Source organism: Heloderma suspectum, chromosome 1 (genome assembly GCF_057233095.1).
Source record: "Heloderma suspectum isolate Gila_16-S chromosome 1, 16-S_ref, whole genome shotgun sequence".
NCBI classification, from domain to species: Eukaryota; Metazoa; Chordata; class Lepidosauria; order Squamata; family Helodermatidae; genus Heloderma; species Heloderma suspectum.
Genome location: NC_139458.1, coordinates 141,061,458 through 141,083,637, shown reverse-complemented (window position 1 = coordinate 141,083,637; position 22,180 = coordinate 141,061,458). Strand labels below are relative to the sequence as shown.

At 41.3% G+C, this 22,180-nt stretch overlaps 1 protein-coding gene across 4 annotated transcripts in view; it reads right to left on the bottom strand.

The window, feature by feature from the left end:
- The window catches only part of AGBL2 (AGBL carboxypeptidase 2), a 38,852-nt gene that overhangs the window by 6,985 nt on the left and 9,687 nt on the right, over positions 1–22,180 (bottom strand). For 3 of the 4 annotated variants that reach the window (XM_084804465.1, XM_084804492.1, XM_084804474.1), the window contains exons 9-15: positions 21,847–22,006; positions 18,987–19,113; positions 18,197–18,297; positions 14,571–14,695; positions 12,107–12,173; positions 10,642–10,761; positions 5,492–5,581 (exon numbers count right to left, since the gene is read on the bottom strand). In XM_084804465.1, coding sequence (XP_084660591.1) covers positions 5,492–5,581; positions 10,642–10,761; positions 12,107–12,173; positions 14,571–14,695; positions 18,197–18,297; positions 18,987–19,113; positions 21,847–22,006 — 790 coding nt within the window. Of the gene's footprint in view, positions 1–5,473; positions 5,582–10,641; positions 10,762–12,106; positions 12,174–14,570; positions 14,696–18,196; positions 18,298–18,986; positions 19,114–21,846; positions 22,007–22,180 lie in introns of all 4 variants that reach the window. The other variant, XM_084804483.1, reaches the window with a different exon arrangement.

The window sequence follows — 22,180 nt, the reverse complement described above, 5'->3', positions numbered from 1 at the left end:
CACCATACCCCATTCTGAGTTACAGCAGAGTTATTTTACTTCTACCATCCGCCACTCTTTACTCTGGGGTGGGGGGCTTCCAGACACCGGGGGCCTAGTGCTAACTATCAGAAGGCATAGTACAGCTATTTTGCCTTTTCTTTCTTAACAGATTTTCCATGGTAAGAAAAAAGATGGAAGAGCCAGCAGGAAAACATGGAAGGATTAGAAGTGGAAGAAGTTGTCATCTAGACCCCCCATAACATTCTGTGAATGAGGCAGGATGATTGTATATTAAAAGCTGGAAAGCTTATCTGGAAGTACCCTGGGTCACCATAATATTGTAAACCAGTGGTTAGGCAAGACTTCAATGAATGGGGCCCAACCCCTTACATTTCCCAGCACAAGTAGATAATATTTCTCAAAAGCTAGAAAACAGACCACAGACACACAAACAAGCAGACAGAGAATATATCGAAAAGGTAGTTACTTACTACATCTGACTATGAATGAAAAGCTGAAAGAGCAAGTTACAGAATTCTTGAGCAAATTGGAATCAGACTGACACAGCAGTTCTTTCAGTCTCCTACTGACAAGTAAAGCCAGTCAAACTATGTAGAATTACACAATGAGGGATCAGTTATCAACTCAGGGAAAAGACACTTAACATCTTTTTTTTAAAAAGAAACAAATGCAATGAGGAATGGAATTATTACCTCACGGACAGGTAACTTTTAGATAATTTTGTTTGAGATACCAAATCTCATTTCCTACAGAGAAAGTAATTAAACATGAAGCTCTACTAGCATCAAGCTCCATTTCCTTATTGTTTAAATATATATTTTAAAATGCAAATGAGTGAAAATTATAAAAATAGAGTCTATACTGTGGAAGATGGTATTCAGTGATTAATAAATAAAAAAGGAACTATAATTAAGGTTATAGACTTATTTCTGAGTAAACATGTAGAGGATTGTGCTATAAAGATACTACATTTCCCTTATATAAAAAGAACTGTACTTCAAAAAGAATGGGTGGAGTTACTTGCATGGGGCACGTTTGTTTATTTATCAAATTTATTAATCGCTCATCTGGCTGGTCACCCAGCCACTCTGGGCGATGTACAAAGTATATAATAACACAGTTTAAAACAATAACATTCTACAGTAAAAACATTTTCTAAAATACCCTAACCTACCCCAAATGGCTGCCTCAACAACCACGTTTTTACTGCATGGCTGAAGCTCATTAAAGAGGGGGCATGGCGGAGTTCCCTAGGGAGGGAGTTCCACAGAGTGGGGGCCACCACAGAAAAGGCCCTCTCCCTCGTCCCCACCAGTCTAGCTGTCCTGGCTGATGGGACAGAGAGAAGGCCATCTGAGGCTGATCTTGTTAAGCAGCCTGCCTGGTGTTGCTGGAGGCACTCCTTAAGATAGGCTGGGCCAGAACCATATAGGGTTTTAAAGGTCCCTACATTTTAAAGGTCCCCACATAGCAAGAGACCACTTCAAAGCCAAGAAGCAAGTCTCCTGGACTTTTAGAAACTGACAATCCCTTCTGACACAGATTTTGGGTGCTTCCAGACAGATGGCTCCTAGTGCTACTAATTAGAAAGCATTGCGCAACTATTCTATCTTTTTCTCCTTAACAGATTTTCTGCATTAAGAGAAAAGATGGGAGAAGTGATGGGAAAACATAGACGGATTACAAGTAGAAGACAATGACGTCTGGATCACCTGTAAAACTCTGTGAATGAGGCAGGGTGATTGCACTGATTGGAAGCATCCTTGGTTTCCAGAAACATATCTAGCTATACCGGCTATCAAATATGAGGTCTCTTTTAGATACACATTAGGTAGCATAACCCAGGGGTCCCCAACGCAGCGCCTGCAGGGACCTCCAATGACGACCACGAAGGTCTCCCCTCCCTGCTCCCTTCAAAAATGTATTTTTAATTTAAAAATTGAAAAACATTAGGGCACCAGGTTCTCCTTCCTATTCCTGAACCTGTCACTGATCAGGGGAGGAAGAGAAGAGTTGCTTTCTGGATACACCCAATCTTCTTCTGTCTGCATAGACCTTTCCGCTTTGCACACGCGCTCTCTCTCCACTCCTAGCCTTGCTATTTCTCTCTTCCCTGTCCCTAGCTTTCTTCTTTCTCTCCCTTCCTAGGCCCTAGCCTTGCTGTTTCTCTCCCTCTCACCCTTTATCTTGCTGTTTCCCATCACTATCAACCTCTATCCTCACTATTTCTCTCCGCACAGCTCTTTATCCCGTTTTTCCCCTCTCCTAGCCTCTAGCCTTGCTCTTTTACTCTACCCCTTAGCCTTGTTATTTCCCCCTCCCTCCCAGTCTCTAACCTTGCTATTTCTCCCCCCCACCACCTCTTTTCACTAGGCAGGCCCCCCACAGCAGCCATTATGTATCCTTCATGGGAGCCATTTTGTGGTAGTGCCCACAGCAGTTTCTCAAATTCCCAAATGTGCCCACCGGTCCCAAAAGGTTGGGGACCCCTGGTATAACCTTGCTGTAACACAACTTATGGTTATTTTTATGTTACATAGCCTAGCTAAAAGAAATTAAGAATTTTGAGGCACTTAAAGAAAAAAAAAGGTATGAAATGGTGTTATAGATTGGGGGGTTATTTGTGAAATATATTTGGTTATATGAGAAGCAGCATCTTGTCCACGTGTTGCTCACCAAAACACTTCAACACTATATCTCACTTTTCTTGTTAATTAACAAGATCTGTGCCTTCCATCTCAGGCAACTAATATATCTGCCTTTGTCTTTTTACAAGGTTTTGTGTTGGTTTCATTTTATTACTTCTGATAATTTATTTATACTATGCAATCAAAAAAGTAAGCTTAATGTCCTTGAAAAGACTACTTATTGTTCAATATGGATTTTGACACTTGCCTTAATGCTCTCCTCAACAGCCTAGGTAAGGTGTACCTCATATATGTTTTTCTTACATGGATGTACACGAGTATAAGGGGAAGAGTGTAATATACCCATGTAACCCCATAATATAAATATCATACATGCATCTATTTTTCTGTATGTACACATTAGGAAACTGTGAACTACTTCTTTGAGTTGCCTTATTAAAAGTATTACACTAATACGGATTATGGATTTTTTTATCCTTTTATCAGCATTTTCATATTTAAGTATGCAGTCAGTTCCTCGCGCCTTCATTGTAAGGGTTCCTACCCCAGTGGCTCTCTCCAGACTTGTTTTCTAGGGGGGATCTTCACGACAACAGAATGAGAAGCGCGTTGGGAGTATTACGCGGATTTTCATGGAATCGGCTTTGGTCTGTCAGGGACATATGAAGCAAGTTAAGCTGAGTGTAGTGTACTTTAAAATCTGGTTTTCAGTGGTCACACAGCACTTGAAAGGAACATACTTCTGGGTGTGGGGGAGTAGAATTGAATGTCATCAACCTGGCAGGGGCTGCTCAACCAATGAGAGAGGCTTGTTTTTCACCCCTGTCCAGGCTCCCCCCTGCTACTACGTTATTATGGATGGAAAGCAACTAATTTTCCCCATGTGTGCAGATTTCCCTGAAGTAGCCAAAATCCCCGGTTCTTTAGTGAAGCATCTGAGGGCTCCCCCTAAAAGCTTCCCCCCACCCCAATTTTGCCCCATTCCAGCACTCTACCACTCCCCCACCCCTCCTTCTCCCTGCTGGCAATGAGAAGCTCCCTTAAACAGATAAAGCGAAGGGACTACAGAACATCAAAGAAGCACCTGGAAAGGAAAGAGCACTTTACTAAAGTTGGCCTTTAACCCTTTCTCTACAGGAAAGCGAGATTTCTTACTTCTGAGTAAACATGCAAAGAAAGGGGATATAGTAAAGATTAAAAGCAGGCTACCTAAGGTGAATGAGTGTTCCCACTATTGCAGTAACATGAAGGGTCACTGCTGAGCTCCTGAGGATTTTCTCAATGGGAAAAACTACTTCCATTGGGGGGAAAATGGAATGGGGTGTCCCACCCCCTTGACCGCATCACTGCCAGGTCACAGAGGCACACCTAGGATTTAATGCGGCAGGGCTGGGGACATGGCACACAGTGGTAAAACTGCTTTCAGTAAAAAAGTCAGAGTAAAAGGAGTTTCAGAAAATGCAGCTTTTCAACACGGAAGCAGCTGGTTGGCAGCCGATCGGTGATGACATCATCGCTCACGAAGGAATTCAGATTGCTCTAACTTCGCATTAAATTCCTCATGAAGGTAGGTCCCTAGTAAATCCCACCTAACTTTATTACAGACTAGACCATTTTTCTGAAATTGAGGAAGGTGATGGCATTTCGGGGGAATTAGATGCAACTGGGTGTGTTTCTGTATTTAAAAAGTATGCTGAATTCAAAAGTTGCCAAATTTTTTGCTTAGTAGTTTGGCCACCATCTTTGAAAACGGCCACCAATTTTCACATTTTTGGTTATTGTGTACAATATAGCAAACCTATCAAGTTTTTCATACAAATATTTTTTGGTATCTCTGAAAGGATTACTGTGAACTTTACATTTTAAAATTTAGTTCATATAAAAAAAATTATGGTCTTTTCCAATGGCACAATTATTACTATTTTATAAATTTATGAAATTAAAAGCCCGTAAGTTGAAATCCTTAATCAGTTCCAAGTAGGACACTTCGTTGTTCAGACAAGAGCTTCAATCAGGTTGATCCAGATCAGGCCCAAGAATGCCTTAATGGAACTGGAAAGAGAGGTGGTAGAATTGTTGGAATTACAAAGACAGTAACAGCTTTGAGTTGATGGACACTTTCAAACTGGCCCTGGGTTGGGACATTGGGGGAGGCATTGCTGCAATGGGTGCAGCCACTGCATAAGGTGGGCAGAGTTACTGCTGGCATGTACCCTCTCACACACATTACTTGCGTGCGCACTCTCTCTCTCTCTCACGCACGCACGCACTCAGCCCATTCATTCACACTCACAGGCACACTCCCTTCCCAGTGTCAGAACATTATTCAGTCCCTCTACAACTGACACAGTCAAAAGATATTGAGTTCATAATTCAACACTATGTCCATTTTAACATTTCCTAAAGTATTTTTCAAAGGCATATTTCAAGCATATGCCTATATTTCAAGAGCCTTCTAATTAAGCCTCTTTGTTTACTCAGGGACTATCAGTGTCCCAAATTAATTGAGTCGGACTATACCTAGTATACTAGACTCTTTTAGATTTTTGTATGAAAGGCACTGAACATTTGGGGTGCTTCCAGATGGACAGTTCCTCACACTACCAATCAAAAGACATTGTGGACCTATTCCATCTTTTCCTCCTTAACAGATTTTTTGTGGAAAGAAAAAAGAAGCAGCGGTGGGAAAAACACAGGTGAGTTACAAGTGGAAGATGATGTTATATAGACCCCCAGGCGAGTACACAATAAAAGCCTCATCTGGAAGTTCCCATGGTGAACAGTTAACAGAAGATTACGTTCCACAAACCAACCTGACATACACAGATTTGGTGATTCACCTGCTTGTTCTTCAGTTCTGAACTGCTGTCTCTCCGTGATCTCTTGGAAAGACTATGACGCTTTCCAGGGCTTGGAGAATTTGTGCTTGCCTAGAGAAATTTAATAAAGACAGTGTATCTTGGCTCACTCTTAGATCATAGTGAGAGAAAAAGGATGAATAGGAAGCTGAGCAAGATCTTTTAACAGAGCATCCCCGTTCTGCTCAGAACAGCAAAAGCAGAGGAGAGTCCAGAAATCCATCAGAGGAGACAGCCAAACAGAGATAATCACAGTTCAATACAAGGTAACTAGCACACAGTAGAATTCTGGATAAGTCTGAGCACGCTATAAGACTGCATGCTGATAATTCTATATAATACATAACTATAGGCAAATATCTATAACTACCATCTCATTAGAATAATAACCAGAGGCTCTGAGAAAAATGCATCACAAATCAACTGAAATATTTGACAGTTGAATAAGGGTGGTCCTGTTGATGTAATATACCTGGATTATTAGAATGCTGCAAACAAGATCCCTGCTAATTGGTCTTAAAATGCAAAATAGTAATGGGAATGTCTTTTTGTGGGTTGGTCATTCATCAATTAGATCAGGATGGCCAGCCAGTAGTCTGAATAGCATCTGAGCACAGCATGGTTTTGTCTAGGCCTCACAACCTGCTACTGATGCTGTCAGGCTTGGAATACAGACAAAGATGACACAAAGATGAAAGTATCTTGGCTTTCTCTTTCAACTAGAGAAATAATCAAATAATGAATCATTTGGAAAAAGTGACTAGCATGTAATGGCATGTATTGTATTGTAATATAGCTCAGCACTGGAACACATGCCTTGCGTGTGAAAGGTCCCAGGTTCAATTCCTGGTATCTTCAGGGGTAGGGAACCTTTTTTGGCTCTGAGGACCACATGCAGTGTCAGGTGGTGGGCCAGGGGTCTCATGAACACAGTCCAAAAGTCATGCAAGTACATATAAACAGACCCACAGACAAGCACACACACATCCACACATACACCTGCATACATACAGGTTTCATATTCTAATTTATATGTATGCATGCAAACAATAAAATGAAATAATGACTATACTTTAAGCAGTACAGAAAACACTGTGACCAGGTACCTATTTAGTCTGCTGTCCAGGTGCTCACTGTGAATGGGGACATTCGCTATAACTCTTGTGGTGGGTGCTGTGTTATGACCCCATTTTTAAATTATTCATTTAATTAGCACTAAAACACCTTTCCAGCTTTAAAAAATGAAACAGGTATAGTGCTATAACACATCATACTATAATGTTAATTTTTGTATTCCAGTGTTATACTGCTATAACAATGTAATATAATAATGCTATTTTTTAAATAACTTTCAGGTCACTGGTACTTTAGCAACATGGTCAAGTTTGATCAGAAAGGGTTTTTTAAAAAAATCATAAAAAATTAACATAGCATTATGCTGTTATAGGGCTATCCCTCTCTTTCATTAAAAAATAACCAAAATCTTTTAGGGCCAATCAAAACATCAATTAAAAAAATTAACAGGGTCATAAAATGGAACCCACTACAAAGATTATAATGAATGTGCTGAGCTGAGATAGACTCACTTTCTTAATTTATTAATATGTCATTGCTGATGTCAAAACCCCACTTTTTAAAAAGATGGAAGAGTAGCAGTAAAGCAAAGGTGAGGAACGTGTGGCCCTCCAGATGTTGCTGGACTACAACTCCCATCAGCACCAGCCAGTAAGCCAGTGGTGAGGGATGATGGGAGTTGCAGTCCAACATCTGGAGCGGCCAAATGTTCCTCATTCCTATAGAGGATTTACACCTGTGGAAATTGCGCCCATCTTCCTTTATTCTGAAAAAAGTCAGACTGAGAAAAGACTGAAAAGTTACAGGGAAAATATAGAACGACAATGATTGGATGATGACATCATATGAATGCACCTTAAAAAGTGAATGAGTGAAGTATGGCAGTTGCACACTTAAATGCCTGCTGTAAAAGCTCCAATGGAAACGCTGCTGCCAGTCAGAGTACATCATACTAGGCTAAATGGAGAAATGGTCTGACTCAGTTTAGGGAATGTTCATATGTTCAACTAGATGCACCAAATAAAAGTAAGGCACAAGTAAAACACAAACAAGAATATTTCTTCCACAAAGTGTGCAATTAAAATTCACAGAGTGAAATCCAAATGTGTCTGGCCGCTGGCAGAATGGCATCTGCCAGTGGAGCAGCCTCCTATGTTCCCCCAAATCTGCTGTGGAGGTTGGGAGAACATTCAGAGCAGATTTTGGAGACATGTAGGGGCTGCAGGGGTGGGGGGGAGGACAGGATGGGAATGGTTCGTTGCACGAGCAGAAGTCCACTCATATGACCATTGCCATTTTAAAATTAAAACAAATACACTATAAAGATGTCCCTGTCATGACACATTATGTTGTACATTTATATTTTATAAGCACATAACACAACAGGCAATACAGAAAGAATGCAGAACAAGGCAACAAAAGGACACAATGAGACAAAAACCAGCAAAATAAGAGACCTAGCTTGCAAGCCTGATTTGTTTTAGAGACAGACACCTCTCAGTTATTGTCTGCTAAGCTCTAACACTGTAAGACTCAAGATACATAAAAAAAATAAAATTGAAATTGTTACAATTGTGTCTTCCTTTCATGGTTGCTGAGAAAAACTTGTAAACGTGGTATTGCGGCTAAAGGCAACCCACATTTCTAAAAGAAATCCCATGCAAATCATAACTGTGAAGTCAAATATTCTAAAATAATTTCACATGTAAAGCAAATTCTTCAAATAGTGTCCCAAACATAAACATTCAGGTTGTTGATCAAATTTGGTGTTTCTCAATAGTTTTCTAAGAAACATTTCAACCACTTACTTAAACAAATCCTAAATTAACAGAAAGCCGGAACCAATTAACACTTGTAGTTCTATCATAACTATGTTTACTAAGAAGCAAGTGCTTAATATGGTCTACTCCTAAGTGAGCGTGCCTTAGAATTTCTCCAGGCATTGGGCTTCCCAATAGGAGTTTACAACCATCATTAATCTCCTCATTCTTCTACCCAGGAAATCTATTCCTTTAAAACGTTGTTGATGGTAGTTTCCTAGCACTCCAATCACTAACTGAAGCTGTTGAGTTGTAGTGACTCTCAGTCTAGCAAGTGCAACTATCCCCCATGCTTTTCTGTGGGAAGCAGAGATCATGATACCGTCTTAGACATGAACTGGATGGTGTCTATTATATTGCTGCCACATATATAACTGTTTCCTTGCCTAGGAAAACAGTAGGTGCACACTCCTTGACAGTTGAAGAAATCCAACACAACTACCCACTATCTCCAGAACCAGCAGATGGTGGGATACATCCTCTGAAAGAAACACAATCTACTTAATTAGCTTTCATGATACCAGGAACCACAATAACTGTAGTGGATCAGCTATGAGATAGATGCTGGACAGATGGATTCTAAAAGACTGGTGCAAGGAACTACTGGATAGTGCCCATTACATCACTGATGACAAAAGACTTCAGAGAAAAAACTTCCTCCATCCCTACTTTATTTTGTGGACTTTTAAAAATGCCACCTTTTCTTAGTCTTGTTTGAGGCTGAAGGTCCATTGCTGTACTACATAAGCACAGGCTCATTCCTATAACCCTTTAAAAAGAAAAAGTAAAGGTGGTAAAGACTAGCAAGGCTTCCTGCTACCCCACAGCCCTGCCCTACCAATTCACTAACCTTTTTTCCATCACTTTCCTTGAAGGATGTGTACTCTCCCTCATGACCTAAAATGACTCCTTGAGAACAATGTTTTCTTTCCAATGTACAATTCTGTTAACTTTAGTCCTGAATTTAATTACCTCCCTTTTCTCATGAGGTTAAGGCAGTGGTGGGGAACAGATTTGGGGGTGGGTGGGTGGTCAGATGAACCACCCTACCTAGCCCTCCACAGGCTGAATGCCAGAGGGCAGAGCAACATCCCTGACACCAGAGGGTAGGGCTGTTACCCCTGACACCATTCATTTCCCAGGAGAAATGCCAGCTGGAGCTTCTCCAACCAGAGCTTCAGCCAGGAAGCTGGCTTTGCTGTGCTGGGGTTTCCCTGGCTGAGGCGCTGGTTGGAGGAGCTCTCCTCCAGCTGGTGACTTGGCCGGGCTGCTTTCATTGGGGAGGATGTGGGGCAAGCTAAACAAGAGGGAAGGGAATCCCTGTAGTTATTACCGATTATTGATCAGAGATAACAGCGTGGATTCCCATCCCTGTTAACCTTCAAGTGGTCGGACTTTGGGAGTGGGAGGGGCTTTGGGGCAGCTTCACCTGAGGCCATGCAGGCCATAGGTTCCCCACCCCTGGGCTAAGGGAATGTCTGCATCAGCTCATTTTCATGCAATATGGAACTGAATATAGCACAGGCAGCTGATACAGTCTGATCTCATCCCTGTCACTAGTTTGTGCTTTGTTTTGTGTGAAAGTTAATGAGATACTAACTTTAAATAATGTTAACTTATTAACTTTCTTACTAGCCTTTTTAAGAAGTATGAACTTCTTTAATACTAATTTACTTGGTAATTGACATAATAGCCTTTATCCCAGCCACTGCCTCACCCCTCCTTAATTAACACAGATGTTTTTAAAAATCACCTGCTTAAAACTTTATTCTTTTACAAATAAAACCATTCACCATGGACAGGTGCTAATTTCCTTTTTTTTCCGGTGCACAATTGGGGAGCAGACAGAAGTTATTTCTGACCTTGCACACTCCTGGATACCTCACAATCCCACAGACATGTACACGGTTCTTCTCGTACTGCCTTTTTGCATACCACCGGGTTATTGGTGCAAATTTAATTTGCAAATTTTATGTTATTTTTGAAAAATCATAAGACCAAGAGGAGAGAGTGCATATGTACCATGACATGGACGAACTATAAAAAACAACAACCAAGAATTGTTGCTACAGAATATCTAAAACATCAGTTCAACACAGCCATAATTTAGCAACACTCACTAGACAGAAAACTAACAAATATCCCAACTGGTGTTTTGTATTACATTGGGAAACATTTCTAGCTGGCGGTTTCCCTCCAGTAAAGACACTTATATAGCCTGATTTGATTTTCTCTTACCAGAATATCTTCCTTGTGCTTCAGTTCATGGTTCAGAGCATATTTCTGATGCAAATCATTCCTTTCTTTCCTCGTTCGCAACTGTTTTTTCTTCTTCTTTTTCTTCTTCTCACCATAATCCTCCAGAGAATTAAAAAATTGTAATTTTGAGTGTTCCCAGTTATCACTCCCCAAACAGCCACACATAGAGTCCATTTCTATTTCCTTCAGCATCCAAAGTGTTCCTAGATTCCATGTAGATGTAATAATTTAAGATAGCCTTCCCCAATCTGGTGCCCTCCAGATGTTTTTTACTACAACTACAAGGTTCCTAACCACTGGCCATGCTGGCTGGGGCTGATGGGAGTTGAGGTCCAAAACATCTGGAGGGCACCAGGTTGGGGAAAACTGATTTAGGTACTATTGAAATTAATATGTGGCACTTAGGCTGTAATCCTGTGTACTATTTACCTTGGAGTAAGCTCTACTAAACACAGTGGGATATATTGTCAGCATGCATGACTATACAGTTAATATTCTAGTATTTATTATATTTTTCCAGCTCAGTCCCTAAATCCAGTGATAGAATTCTTAGCTTTTTGCCTCATACTATCCCAATCAGTAGGGTTTGGTATCCTGGCCCTTGTACCAATTGTCATCTTTTGAACCACAGAAACATATCTATTTCACTTATTTGTTGCTGACAATCCAGAGATTTTAATCCAAAATAGCAATTCTGCTGCTGCATTTCCTTAGCACTGAAACCACTATTATATGTTAATGGCAGGAAAATACAAGTCTTCCCCCAGTTAATGCCTCCATTACTCCCACAGTGCATATGGAAATAGCTTGCATGTACGTTAGAAGCACCTACTAGGTATCATTAATGGGAGCACATAGTGATATTAATAGTAAAAACTCCACTATGCCATTTTTTTAAAAATTATTTTTGTTAACAAGCTGAGCACTCCTTGCTATATCACTAGAGCATAGGAATGTTAAAAATGGCAAAAAAAATCTCCTCCCATAGCAGCAATGCACAGTCATTTTAAGAATCCTTTTTTAAAAACAAAGTTTTACTGAAATATTTTTTCCAAAGACAGCAGGTATGAATATACGGTGCATGAACTTCAATACTTGTCTCAAAACAAACGTTGCATTGCAAACCCATGCTCGTATAGCTTATAACATCAACAGCATGTCTCTTGCTGACAATTAATACAAAAGCATAAAACGAAAAGAAACTAGAAACAGCAATGGAAACACAACTATTTATCTTCACCAATCCATTTTTTTTCTCCTTCGAAGGATGTGCATTTTCCCCTTCCAGTAATGGAGCACACATTGTCCTGTAACTGTCTCTTTTTATGCCACTAAACAGCAGCCATTCTGTGCCAATATCCTTTTCAAGGGGCCAGGATATTGCACTATATGCTTTCCCATTCTTCCAGGGTGCATTGTTCACCAAAAAATGCATGGCTCTCACCTTCTCTATCATGTTGAGCAAATGTGCAGGGGGGCCATCTGATTGGGAGCTGTCGGAGCCACTTGTGCTAATTAAGGGAAAAGAGAGAAACCACTGGTGTGATGCAGAATATATTTAGGCCGCAATCCTAACTAGATAGGCAGCCACCTCCAACCTCGGAGGTGACCGCTTATCCAAGCAAGGCAGGAGAGGCATGGGGGGATCGTTCCCTCCACGCCTCTCCTGCCTTGCTATTTTTCACTAAACAGCTATTTTCAGCTGTCTAGCAGGGGGGGCGACCGGGAGAGGAAGCTGCTGTACGACATATTGGATGTGTTGTACGTGCAGCTCCGCTCTCCCAGCCCTGGAACGTCCCCCAGCCCCACCCCTTTTCAGTCGCTCTATGCTCCTCTTGCGAGCGCAGAGGATGGGGCTTCTCCGCACTGCCTCCGAGGCAGCGCAGACATGGGGGGCAGTCAGTTTTCTGGGAACTGACCTCAGAGTGTGGCCTCCAAGGTTGGTTCCCAGAAATGAGCATATCCTATGGCCCTCTAGGCAGTGTCTAGTGGCCACAGGATTGCTCTCTCTGTGGTTTATTAATTCTAGCAAAACCTTCCAGGCCTTGGGCAGTTCTTGTTGGTTAGTTCCATCTAATTCTGACTACCAGGCTTAAATGAGATTGGGGATAACCAGCCAAACCAGATATCCCCAGAGTTAAGTTTTAACCTATATTTGGGTGCTTCCAGACAGAGGGCTCCTAGAGCTAGCAATCAGAAAGCACTGTGCAATTGTTCTGTCTTTTTCTCCTTAACAGATTTTCTGTGTAAAGGAAAAAGACAGAAGAAGCAGTAACAAAACATGGGAGGGTCTGGAGCAGAAGACATTATTGTCTGGATCCCCCATACACTTCTGTGAATGAGGCAGGGCAATGACACCAAAAAAGTCCTGTCTGGAAGCACCCTTTGTCATAGAAGGTAATAAGAAGAGCCATGCTGGATCACACCCAAGGCCTATTTAATGCAGCATTCTGTTTCCATGCTGGACAACCAGTTGCTGTGGGAAGCCCACAAGCTGGACATGGGGGCAACAGCATCCTCCTGTCTGTATTTCCAACAACTGCTACTGAGAGACATACTGACTGGGTTCGCACAACACACAAACCAACAATGGTTTGTTTTCCTGAACAAACCATTGTTGGTTAGCGTGTTGTGTGAACTCAGACCATGCTTCTCAGGGTGGACTGTTTTACCCAAACAACCCACCTTGAGAAACCACGGTCTGCAGAATGGATTACTTTACTCATGATGGGTTGGCGTGTCATCTGTCAGCCTATCATGTGGTAAAGGTCATCAGGAAATGAGAGACTTGGGAAGAGAAGAAGAAAGCCCTGCCGCTCTTGCCCAGCAGGGTGGCGATCACCATTCTCAATTGTGGCCAAGCTGCTGCTCATACTCCTTTTCCCATGCCTGTGAGAGCCCCTTGAATGATGCCCAAACGGGGTCGCAATCAGGTTCGGGTCACGATTTTGCGCAAAAAATGGGACTGAGAAACTTTCCCCACACTTCCCCTAACCAGGAAATGTGCTCAAATGGGGCTCTTTTGAATTTTTTCCTTTGGTTTCCCACTGCTGCACAGGTGCACAGCAGCAGGAAACCAAAGGATATCGACTTGCCCCCCTGCCAGAGGGTAGGTTGTTTGCAACGCAACCCACCCTGCATGGCTAGTCACCCACCATGTGTTAAGATGATGTGCCAACCTGTCCACTGCCTCTGACACTGGAGGTAATATACAGCCATCATGACTAGTAGCTTTTGATAGACAAATTCATGGAGGATAAGGTTAATTCCCTTTTTAAAGCCTCCAAGTTGGTGGACCACATGAATGGGGGAGATTGTGTGGGTCCTTTCTTTGCGTTCAGTAGCCCATTGGGAGAGAAACCCACATAACTATCCCTACCAATGTGGTTACAGTACTCACAAATACATGCCAGCAATGTCAGATCATACATAAGGAAATGGCTCCTATGGTGCTAAGAGTGCATATGAAAGGAACCTAAGTGATATAGCAACTTCCCTGAAGCCTTGGTTGTAATAGAGGCCAGTGGCTTAGGTCAGCCATTAAGTAAGCCAGTGAGTGAGTGAGGTTTGTAGCTGTTTTCCAGTAATTGGACAAAGATGTGTAAGATGCGAGCCTTATAAAATATTTGCATCATTGCAGAGAGCTGCACTGCAGCATGGTGCAACAAAGAGTGCTGCTTGAGTTGTAGTCTGTTTTTGAGCTTGTACTTTCTGAATAAAATAATTAAAGAAGATGGTGGTGTGATATAAGAACACAAGAAGAGCCATGCTGCATCAGACCAAGGGTTCATCTCATCAAGCGTTCTGTTCACACACTGGCTGGGCAGCTGACTCGTGGCTTGACCTAGGATGTTCCGCATTACTCCTCTAAACTCCCCAGCCAGTGAAGGCCTGCAGACATGGGTTACCTGGTTTCAACATCAGATAGAGAGATGTCACTCCAGCTACTGTTTTGCCCATGGCCCAACTCCGAGAGCTTCCTCTGAATTTTTTGCTTTAGTAGCTCCTTAAGTTCAGACAGACATTGCTGAAACTGAGAGAAGAGAGAGCACTTGAGAAGTGCGGATGGAAGACTTTGTTTCATTGTTTTAAAAATTTCTAAACCAGCTTTCATCCAATGGATTCTAGGGTTGTGTACAATAATAAAAGGAGACTAAAAGCAATGCAGTGCAATGAAACATCCTTCATATAACAATAACACTAAGAGGAAACAAGACCACAGAACTATCATAGAAAACGGAGGCAATAAAACTAATTTAAAATGCCAGGGCAAATAGAAATGTTTTGACTGGCTACTGAAAAGCACTGAAAAGATTACAGCATTGGCACTAGCTGAACTTCCTTAGGGAGGTTGTTCCAGAGTCAGGGCACCAAGATTACAGCATTGGCACTAGCTGAACTTCCTTAGGGAGGTTGTTCCAGAGTCAGGGCACCGCCACAGAAAAGAGTTACATCACACTGTTCTTTTCTTTGGTCAGCAGGTATCCTATCAGAGCTAATTTATTCCCATGACATGTACATATCCTAAACTACAGGCAGATACATCACGGCATCTACTTTTCATAGCACAGGATTAGAACTTCAGGATTCAGATCAAAAACAAGGCAACCATAAGAATGGATGGGTTTTCTGGTAACAACTGGCCCGAAATCATTGGAGCCACTCATCAGTGAAGAGCAGTCTTTGACACAATTGACAGAAGATTTCTGTGGACAAAATTTTACAACTCTCATCTCAATCACAAAAAATGGGAATTCATCCAAGTACTTCATTATAATGCTACTCTACAATTAAGATCAACCCTTGTGGAATCCCTTACAAGTAAGATACTACACATGAGACATATTCAGGCCCCCTTCCATAGATGATGTGATGGTTTAATGAGAAGAAGAGAAACTCTTCCCCCCCCTCCACCACCACCCCAGGTTGGTAGGAAAATGTTAAGTTTTACTTTATCATAATTATATGCTAGTAATTTTCCAGTCAGAAATCACCATGCACATGCATATTTGTTGTTTTTTTCTCCTTTTTTGTGTTATATTGTAATAAAATGCCTATTTGTGTATGTATGTGTACACATATATACTTTTAGATATATTACTTAAAATATACAAATGATTTGCTTTTGTTTTTTATCTTTTTCTTAAAACTTTCCTTCCCTCTTTTTATTATTATTATTAATATCATTATGGGATTATTATTACTATTTTTTGTTGGCTAACCCTTTAATGTTTATTAATATGTGTTAACTGAATGGTATGGATTGTTTGTTCCCATTCCTTTGCTATAAGACTGAGGTTATGATACTGAAAGATAAGGTTTACCGTTTGTGGTGTAGTGGATTGAAGATTTAATAATACTTGCAGTGTTTGGAAGAATGCTGTGTAGGTATAAGCTGCAATTGGACTTATGTATATTTGGATATTTGGTTTGTTCTTATTGAAGTTTAATATAATCCTTTTTTTCCTTTTCCTTCTTTTGCTATCCTCCCTTTTTTGTGTTTTTTTCCTCAGAATACTGTAATGTTGGAAACTGAAGATTCTGATCATGTTGTTGGTAGTGTTTATTTCATTTATAAAAATAAAATAAAAATAGATTAAAAAAAGAAAGAAATCACCATGCACAGCCTGCATGCAGCTTTGGATGTCTTTTGTATTATTATTAATGATTTTATTTAAACTGCCCAATAGCTGAAGCTGTCTGGAAGATTCACAAAAATTGCAATTGGCTGATGATAGACTACTATAAAGCAAAAGTTGTCCTTGGATGCCTGGAGCCATTCTTCTTTTCTTTTCATCACCAGATTAAAATGTATTTATTAACTTCCCAGGTTGTTTAAGGTCTGTTTTCATTCTATGCTAGATTTTTAACTGCTTACTCAACTTTGTTGTTAATGGATTTTATTGTATCTTTGTATTTTATTTTGAACACCACTTTGAGAGCCATGGCTGAAGAGTGGGTAATAACTGTATTAAACAAATAGACCGACAGACAGACATCACTCAGACACAAGTAGAAAATTAACTCATCTTGGCACCCCTCAGGGTACTTCAACAGATTTTGTGAGAGCGCAGGCTGGTAAAGTCTATAATAGTGGAATTATATCTGTAGCCTTTCACCTACTGGATTAAATTCCTCTTAACATCTGAAAAAATAAACCTAAAATATGCTTAATGGAACAGAACTTTCTTTTTTTCCCAGCAGCCAACTTGGTACTAGAATTTAATGAAAGTGGTGCATTTATATAGCTTTTCTCAGAACTGATTTTTTTGTCAAAGGCAGATATGGCCAAACCAGAATTTAGGTGTGGGATCTATGACACTTCATCCATGTTGCAGTCTCAATGGGTAGCAACAAAATTGCCCTATGGTTTGTTATGTTTAAATCCTAGCATACTTTAGAAGATTATCTTGGTGAAGTTTGGCTGCAATCCTAAACACAATGATCTGGCAGTAAGTCTCATTGAATTCAATGGAGTTTATTTCTGAGTAGATATGTATAGGATTGCAGTGTTACTTCCCACTGAGGAGAGTTCTTAGAGAAGAAAACTCTAAGAGAGTTCCACTTGAGTTTAATCTGATGCCACAGTTATTTTGGAAGGGAGACTTGTCCATGTTCCATATTATGTCCACTTATGCATTTGTAGTACAAGTGAAACTGAGAATCTCATACATTCTATTTTTAAATTCACATATCAGTTAGAAACAAATTTATTCCCCTACTGTTGACAGGTAAGCTATATTAGATAGACCTTCAAAGGATTGATTTTCAGTTGGCAAATAAATATCAGGTCTTATTTATTAAGTCAGCAGTGTATATCTTAGCATTTTCTAAATCTCGTGATGCTTTTGTTGAGTCCTATGTTTTGAACTGCTACCATAATCACAGCAATGACAATTAGTTTTAACTGGCCTATTCTTTGTCCAGTGTAATAATCTGTAAGATATGGGTTATGTCATTAATAATTTGATATAGCATATCTTTGCAGCTCTCTTATGGCCTATGGCCAATATAGAAATAAACACAACTGAAAATAGGTCCCAAGTCCCATTATGCCTAGGCCATCATAGTCCAACCTGTACTGTTTTAAAAAGGGATGAAACAAAAGTGTATACACAAATCTGGATGCACACTGTGTATACACACTGGATTCTGCCATCATAGTTGATATGTGTAGACTACTATTCTGACTTGTTCCCATGCCCCTTTGGCAAGAATATTTATTTGCACACTCAGGATAGCGTGTATTTGCCACCTAATTGATGTTTTTGATTGTTTCTTGCACATTTCAGATGGAAGTGAAAATGTGAGCAGGAGCTCCGGCAGATTTCTACCTGACTTCTCAGACTTCTATCTGACCAATCCTACATTAGAAGTTCATGCATATGTTGCTATTTCCAGACACATTTTCAAAATGTGAGAAGTAAAAGAAGGCAATATTAGAGGCACATCTCAGAGAAACAAGGAATATTCAAAGATACTGGTGTCCATCATTGTCCTCTCATCCCACTCAGCAGTAACAGGAGGCTCTCACCTTGGAATGGTCAGGGTCACAAAAGTCCAATAAGGTGTCACAGACATGATAGCCCAGAGATTTGAGATCCTCAGAGGTAAAATGACAGTTATTCTTACTGCCTGAGAAAAACAAACACATATATGCCTCTTCAATCTTTAGCAAATGTGTAAAACATCAAGTGTGGAAAAAATTCTGTAACAGGACTGAAACTCTTTCCCAGATTATTCAGTAACAATCTAAACTGAGGTCATATATGGATCAGGTGCAGTACTTTCCTTTGTCATTAGTACTTAGTTAGAAATTATTCAGCACAGTATTAAAATAACAGAATAATTCCTGAAACAGTCTTTATAATCACACCTTTCTCTCACTTGTTTAATGCTCCTGAGAACATTTACTTCTTGAATAATAAAAAAGTAGTGCTCTTGGTGGCTGTGCAATTCCCTACTGCACAGCCTTGGCCCCTGAAGACTTATCCAGACCTATTAAAAACAACAAGATTATGCTCTCTCAACTTGCTATTTCATGAACCTTTGACTTTTAAAGTTGTTTTTATTTCCTTACTGCCTGTGTAATCCCCTGCTAATCAATCCCAAAATTGGAGCGTAATCCCACAGAATTCTGTGATGTTGTTAATGGGTCAAGGCCTGTGGAAGTATCATACTAAAAACAAAACAAAACAACCTCAACTGCACACCCTTTTTGATCATGTGGAAAGGCTCTACTCACACTACTGGACCTTGGATTATCACCACCCTTTTTTGCCAGATATTGGCTAGTTTGGTCTTCAGCAGATATGGGTATTTACCTAGTGTTGATCCACTGAATGTAGATTCCATAGTATAACTATTCAGTATTCCCATTCTCCACATCACAACCCGTCCTGTTCCTTCTTTACACTTTTGGACCTGAAACTTACAGCTGTTGAAAGAAAACTGAACATCCAGATTGATAAATTTAGACAGTATTCTTAGAATGAATTCATTCTCTCTCTTAAGAATATAAGAAGAACCCTTCTGGATCAGATCAAGGGCCCATCTAATCTGGTGGCCAACCAGATGCCTTTTCTTAAAATATTGCTGAAATTGAGTTTCTTCTCTATTTCCCTTACTATACAACAAAGTACACTTCTCAACATTTGAAGCATTCCCCGATTCCAGGGATCAAGCATCATATTTTGGGACCAATACAACATTTTACCATGTGCCCCTTCCTACACCATGGTCCCATCCCATATGTACAATCTCATGATTTGTAATTATAGCCAGACATGGCAGTGTGGTGTTTGCGCATATGAACTAGGCATTTCCTGCATATATTTTGGGCCTGTAAATCCTACCAGCAGCACTGGCTTCCACTACCCCTGGAATCACTATAATTGATTATTATGGTGCTTTGTTCTTCCTATCAGCTGCCCCTCCATCCTGCCTACACAGAAGGAACTCTGGAACTGGTAGTTCTTGAGACAGCATGTCACATAGGGAAGCACAAATGTCTCTCTCAAACTACAAATGGTACAAGCACACACTCTGTCGGTTCTAGAGAAGAGTTGTGCCAGCAACTCACTGTTCAGAATGTTGCTTGTTCTTCTCTAACACTGTTTCTGATTGGCTAAAGCAAATCTCACAGGATCTGGGCAATAGGTATACAGATACAGGGAAATAAGGTCCCATAAATAGCCTCCAGAATGACCTACAATTTAGCCTCAACTTCCCCCCCTTCATGCTAATGGTGTTGTAGCCCAAGCTGGTTCTCTGGACCCTAGTAGAGTGTAGCTCCCCCCACCCCCCATACTTGGGCACTACCTGATATTCAGGTGAAATTATTTCCTAGTCACTATGATTCTGTCATCACTCAGACACATTCTATATACGCTTTAACTAATATGGGTAAGGGAGCAATCCTATGGCCACTAGACAGCAGCTAGATGGCCATAGGATTTTTTTATTGATTGACTGATTGTATTTTTATCCTGCTCCTCAGCCAAAAAAAGGTTCCCAGAGTGGCTTACAATCAGTGACAAAGAAGACAGTCCCTGCCTGCAGGCTTATAATCTAAAAAAGACACGACACACAAGGAAAAGGCAATGGGGAGGGGAGAAAAAAGAATTAGGTAAACTGTCAGCAGGGCTGGTGGGATGGCCCTGTTCCCCCCTCTCATCTCCCAAAGGAGGGGCAGTCCAACTGGAGCAGGCAGTGATGGTCCCTTTGCCTGCTCCCTTGCTCCTTCTTCTTCCCCACAGGGCCATGGATGTCAGTTTGCCCTGTGAGGGGTGGGGGGAGTCCACCTGGAGCAGGCCCTGATGTTCCCTTTGCCTTCTCCCTCATTTATGGGAACCGACACTGGAGCCAGGGCTCAGAGGTCAGTACCCAGCAAACCACCTCCCTGCCCTCACCCATGCCACCTTGTAAGAATGGCGGTTAGTTCTCAGCTCTGTGCTTGAAAGAGCAGCATGGAGTGGGGGGGGAAAGAGGGTGTTCCTGGGGGCGGGGAGGGAGCAACAGAAGTGTCATTACAATGCTTCCTATGCACCGTCCAGCCTTCCCACCCCAACCCTCTCTGACCTGCCTCTGCTAGACAGCTGAAATCCGCCATCGAGCTGGTAATGCAGGGTGGCTGAAGTACGGAGGAGAAGATCCCTTCCATGCTCTGCCCATCCTGCATTATATAGTCAGTTGTCTGAGTTCAGAGGCGGCCAACTACCCACATTTGATTGCGCCCTAAATTGTTTTGACTAATCCCATGTTAGAACCAATTGAAGATTTCTGTTCAGAATTATCCCAAAATTTTAGCTCAAAATAGAAAGATGAGGCTTCTATTTGACACAGCACAGGACAGCATATACACTTAAAAAGTATAAGCCAGGACATAGTTTAGCTTCGTGATGAAAAATCTGGACATTATAATATAAATTGTTAGGAAGACAATTTCCACTAACATGAAAACAGAAGTAGTCCAGATAACATGGTCAACTAAGTATCTGTGACCTTTAAGGGAATTTATTGCCCCCCCCAACATACACACACACACACACACACTAACCCTGGTGAGTAAGAGATGTGGAGACATGTTTTTCTCACCACTGAAGACAGAAATTGGAATGGAGAAATCAGGGATGGCGGAGAATTCCACCACGGACTCCAATGAGGCTGGATTCTAAGAATCCAGCCCCCCGGAGTCTGCGACGGAACGAAAGACTCACCTCCGCTACCCAGGGGAATCTGCGTGGGGCCAGATCTTACCTGCTGCCGGCCGGCCACTGCTGCCTGTCCCATGTGCTCCTGCCTGTCTTCGGACACAAATGGTGTCCAGCGTAGCGGACGTCATTTGCATCCCTGCCATTTGCAGTGATAGGCTACGTAAATCTTTACATAGCCTATCACGGCAAAGAGCAGGGATGCAAATGGTGTCCGCTACGCCGGATGCCATTTGTATCTGAAGACAGGCAGGGCGGCAGCGGATGGACCTGGCCGGCAGCTCCGCGGACTCACCGCAGAGCGGAGCTGGCCGGGGAGGATTCTGGGGGGAAGAACGGATCTCCTCCCCCCCACCCGCAGACCCCCTGGCGGAAGTGAGTTCCGAGCACCCCTAGGAGAAATACACTGGGACAGAAAGAGAGTATGATCCAGAATGAATGAAGATTCCTATAAACTATGCCGAAGCCCCACCTTGTCAGGAATATTCTTGCTCAGCATAAGAGGAAAGATTCGTTCATGGAGTAGCTGTTCACGTGCATATTTGTTGTTACAGCCATACATGAAGATATTGTTCTTCCGACTGTGCCCATGGAAGTCACAATACAGCAAAACTTCCCGTTCCTCAAGGATTCTTGCAAAGAAGAGATAGAATCAAAGAAGCCAGAAAACAGTTAATTATAGAAATGGCTGGTGGCAGATAAATAAACATACTGCGCAGTTTCTTTCCCACTCATGTGGAAGAGTTAATTAGTTAGAACAAGTTAGATGAAAATTCTTGATTGACTAAAATTTCTTAAGCTAGGTT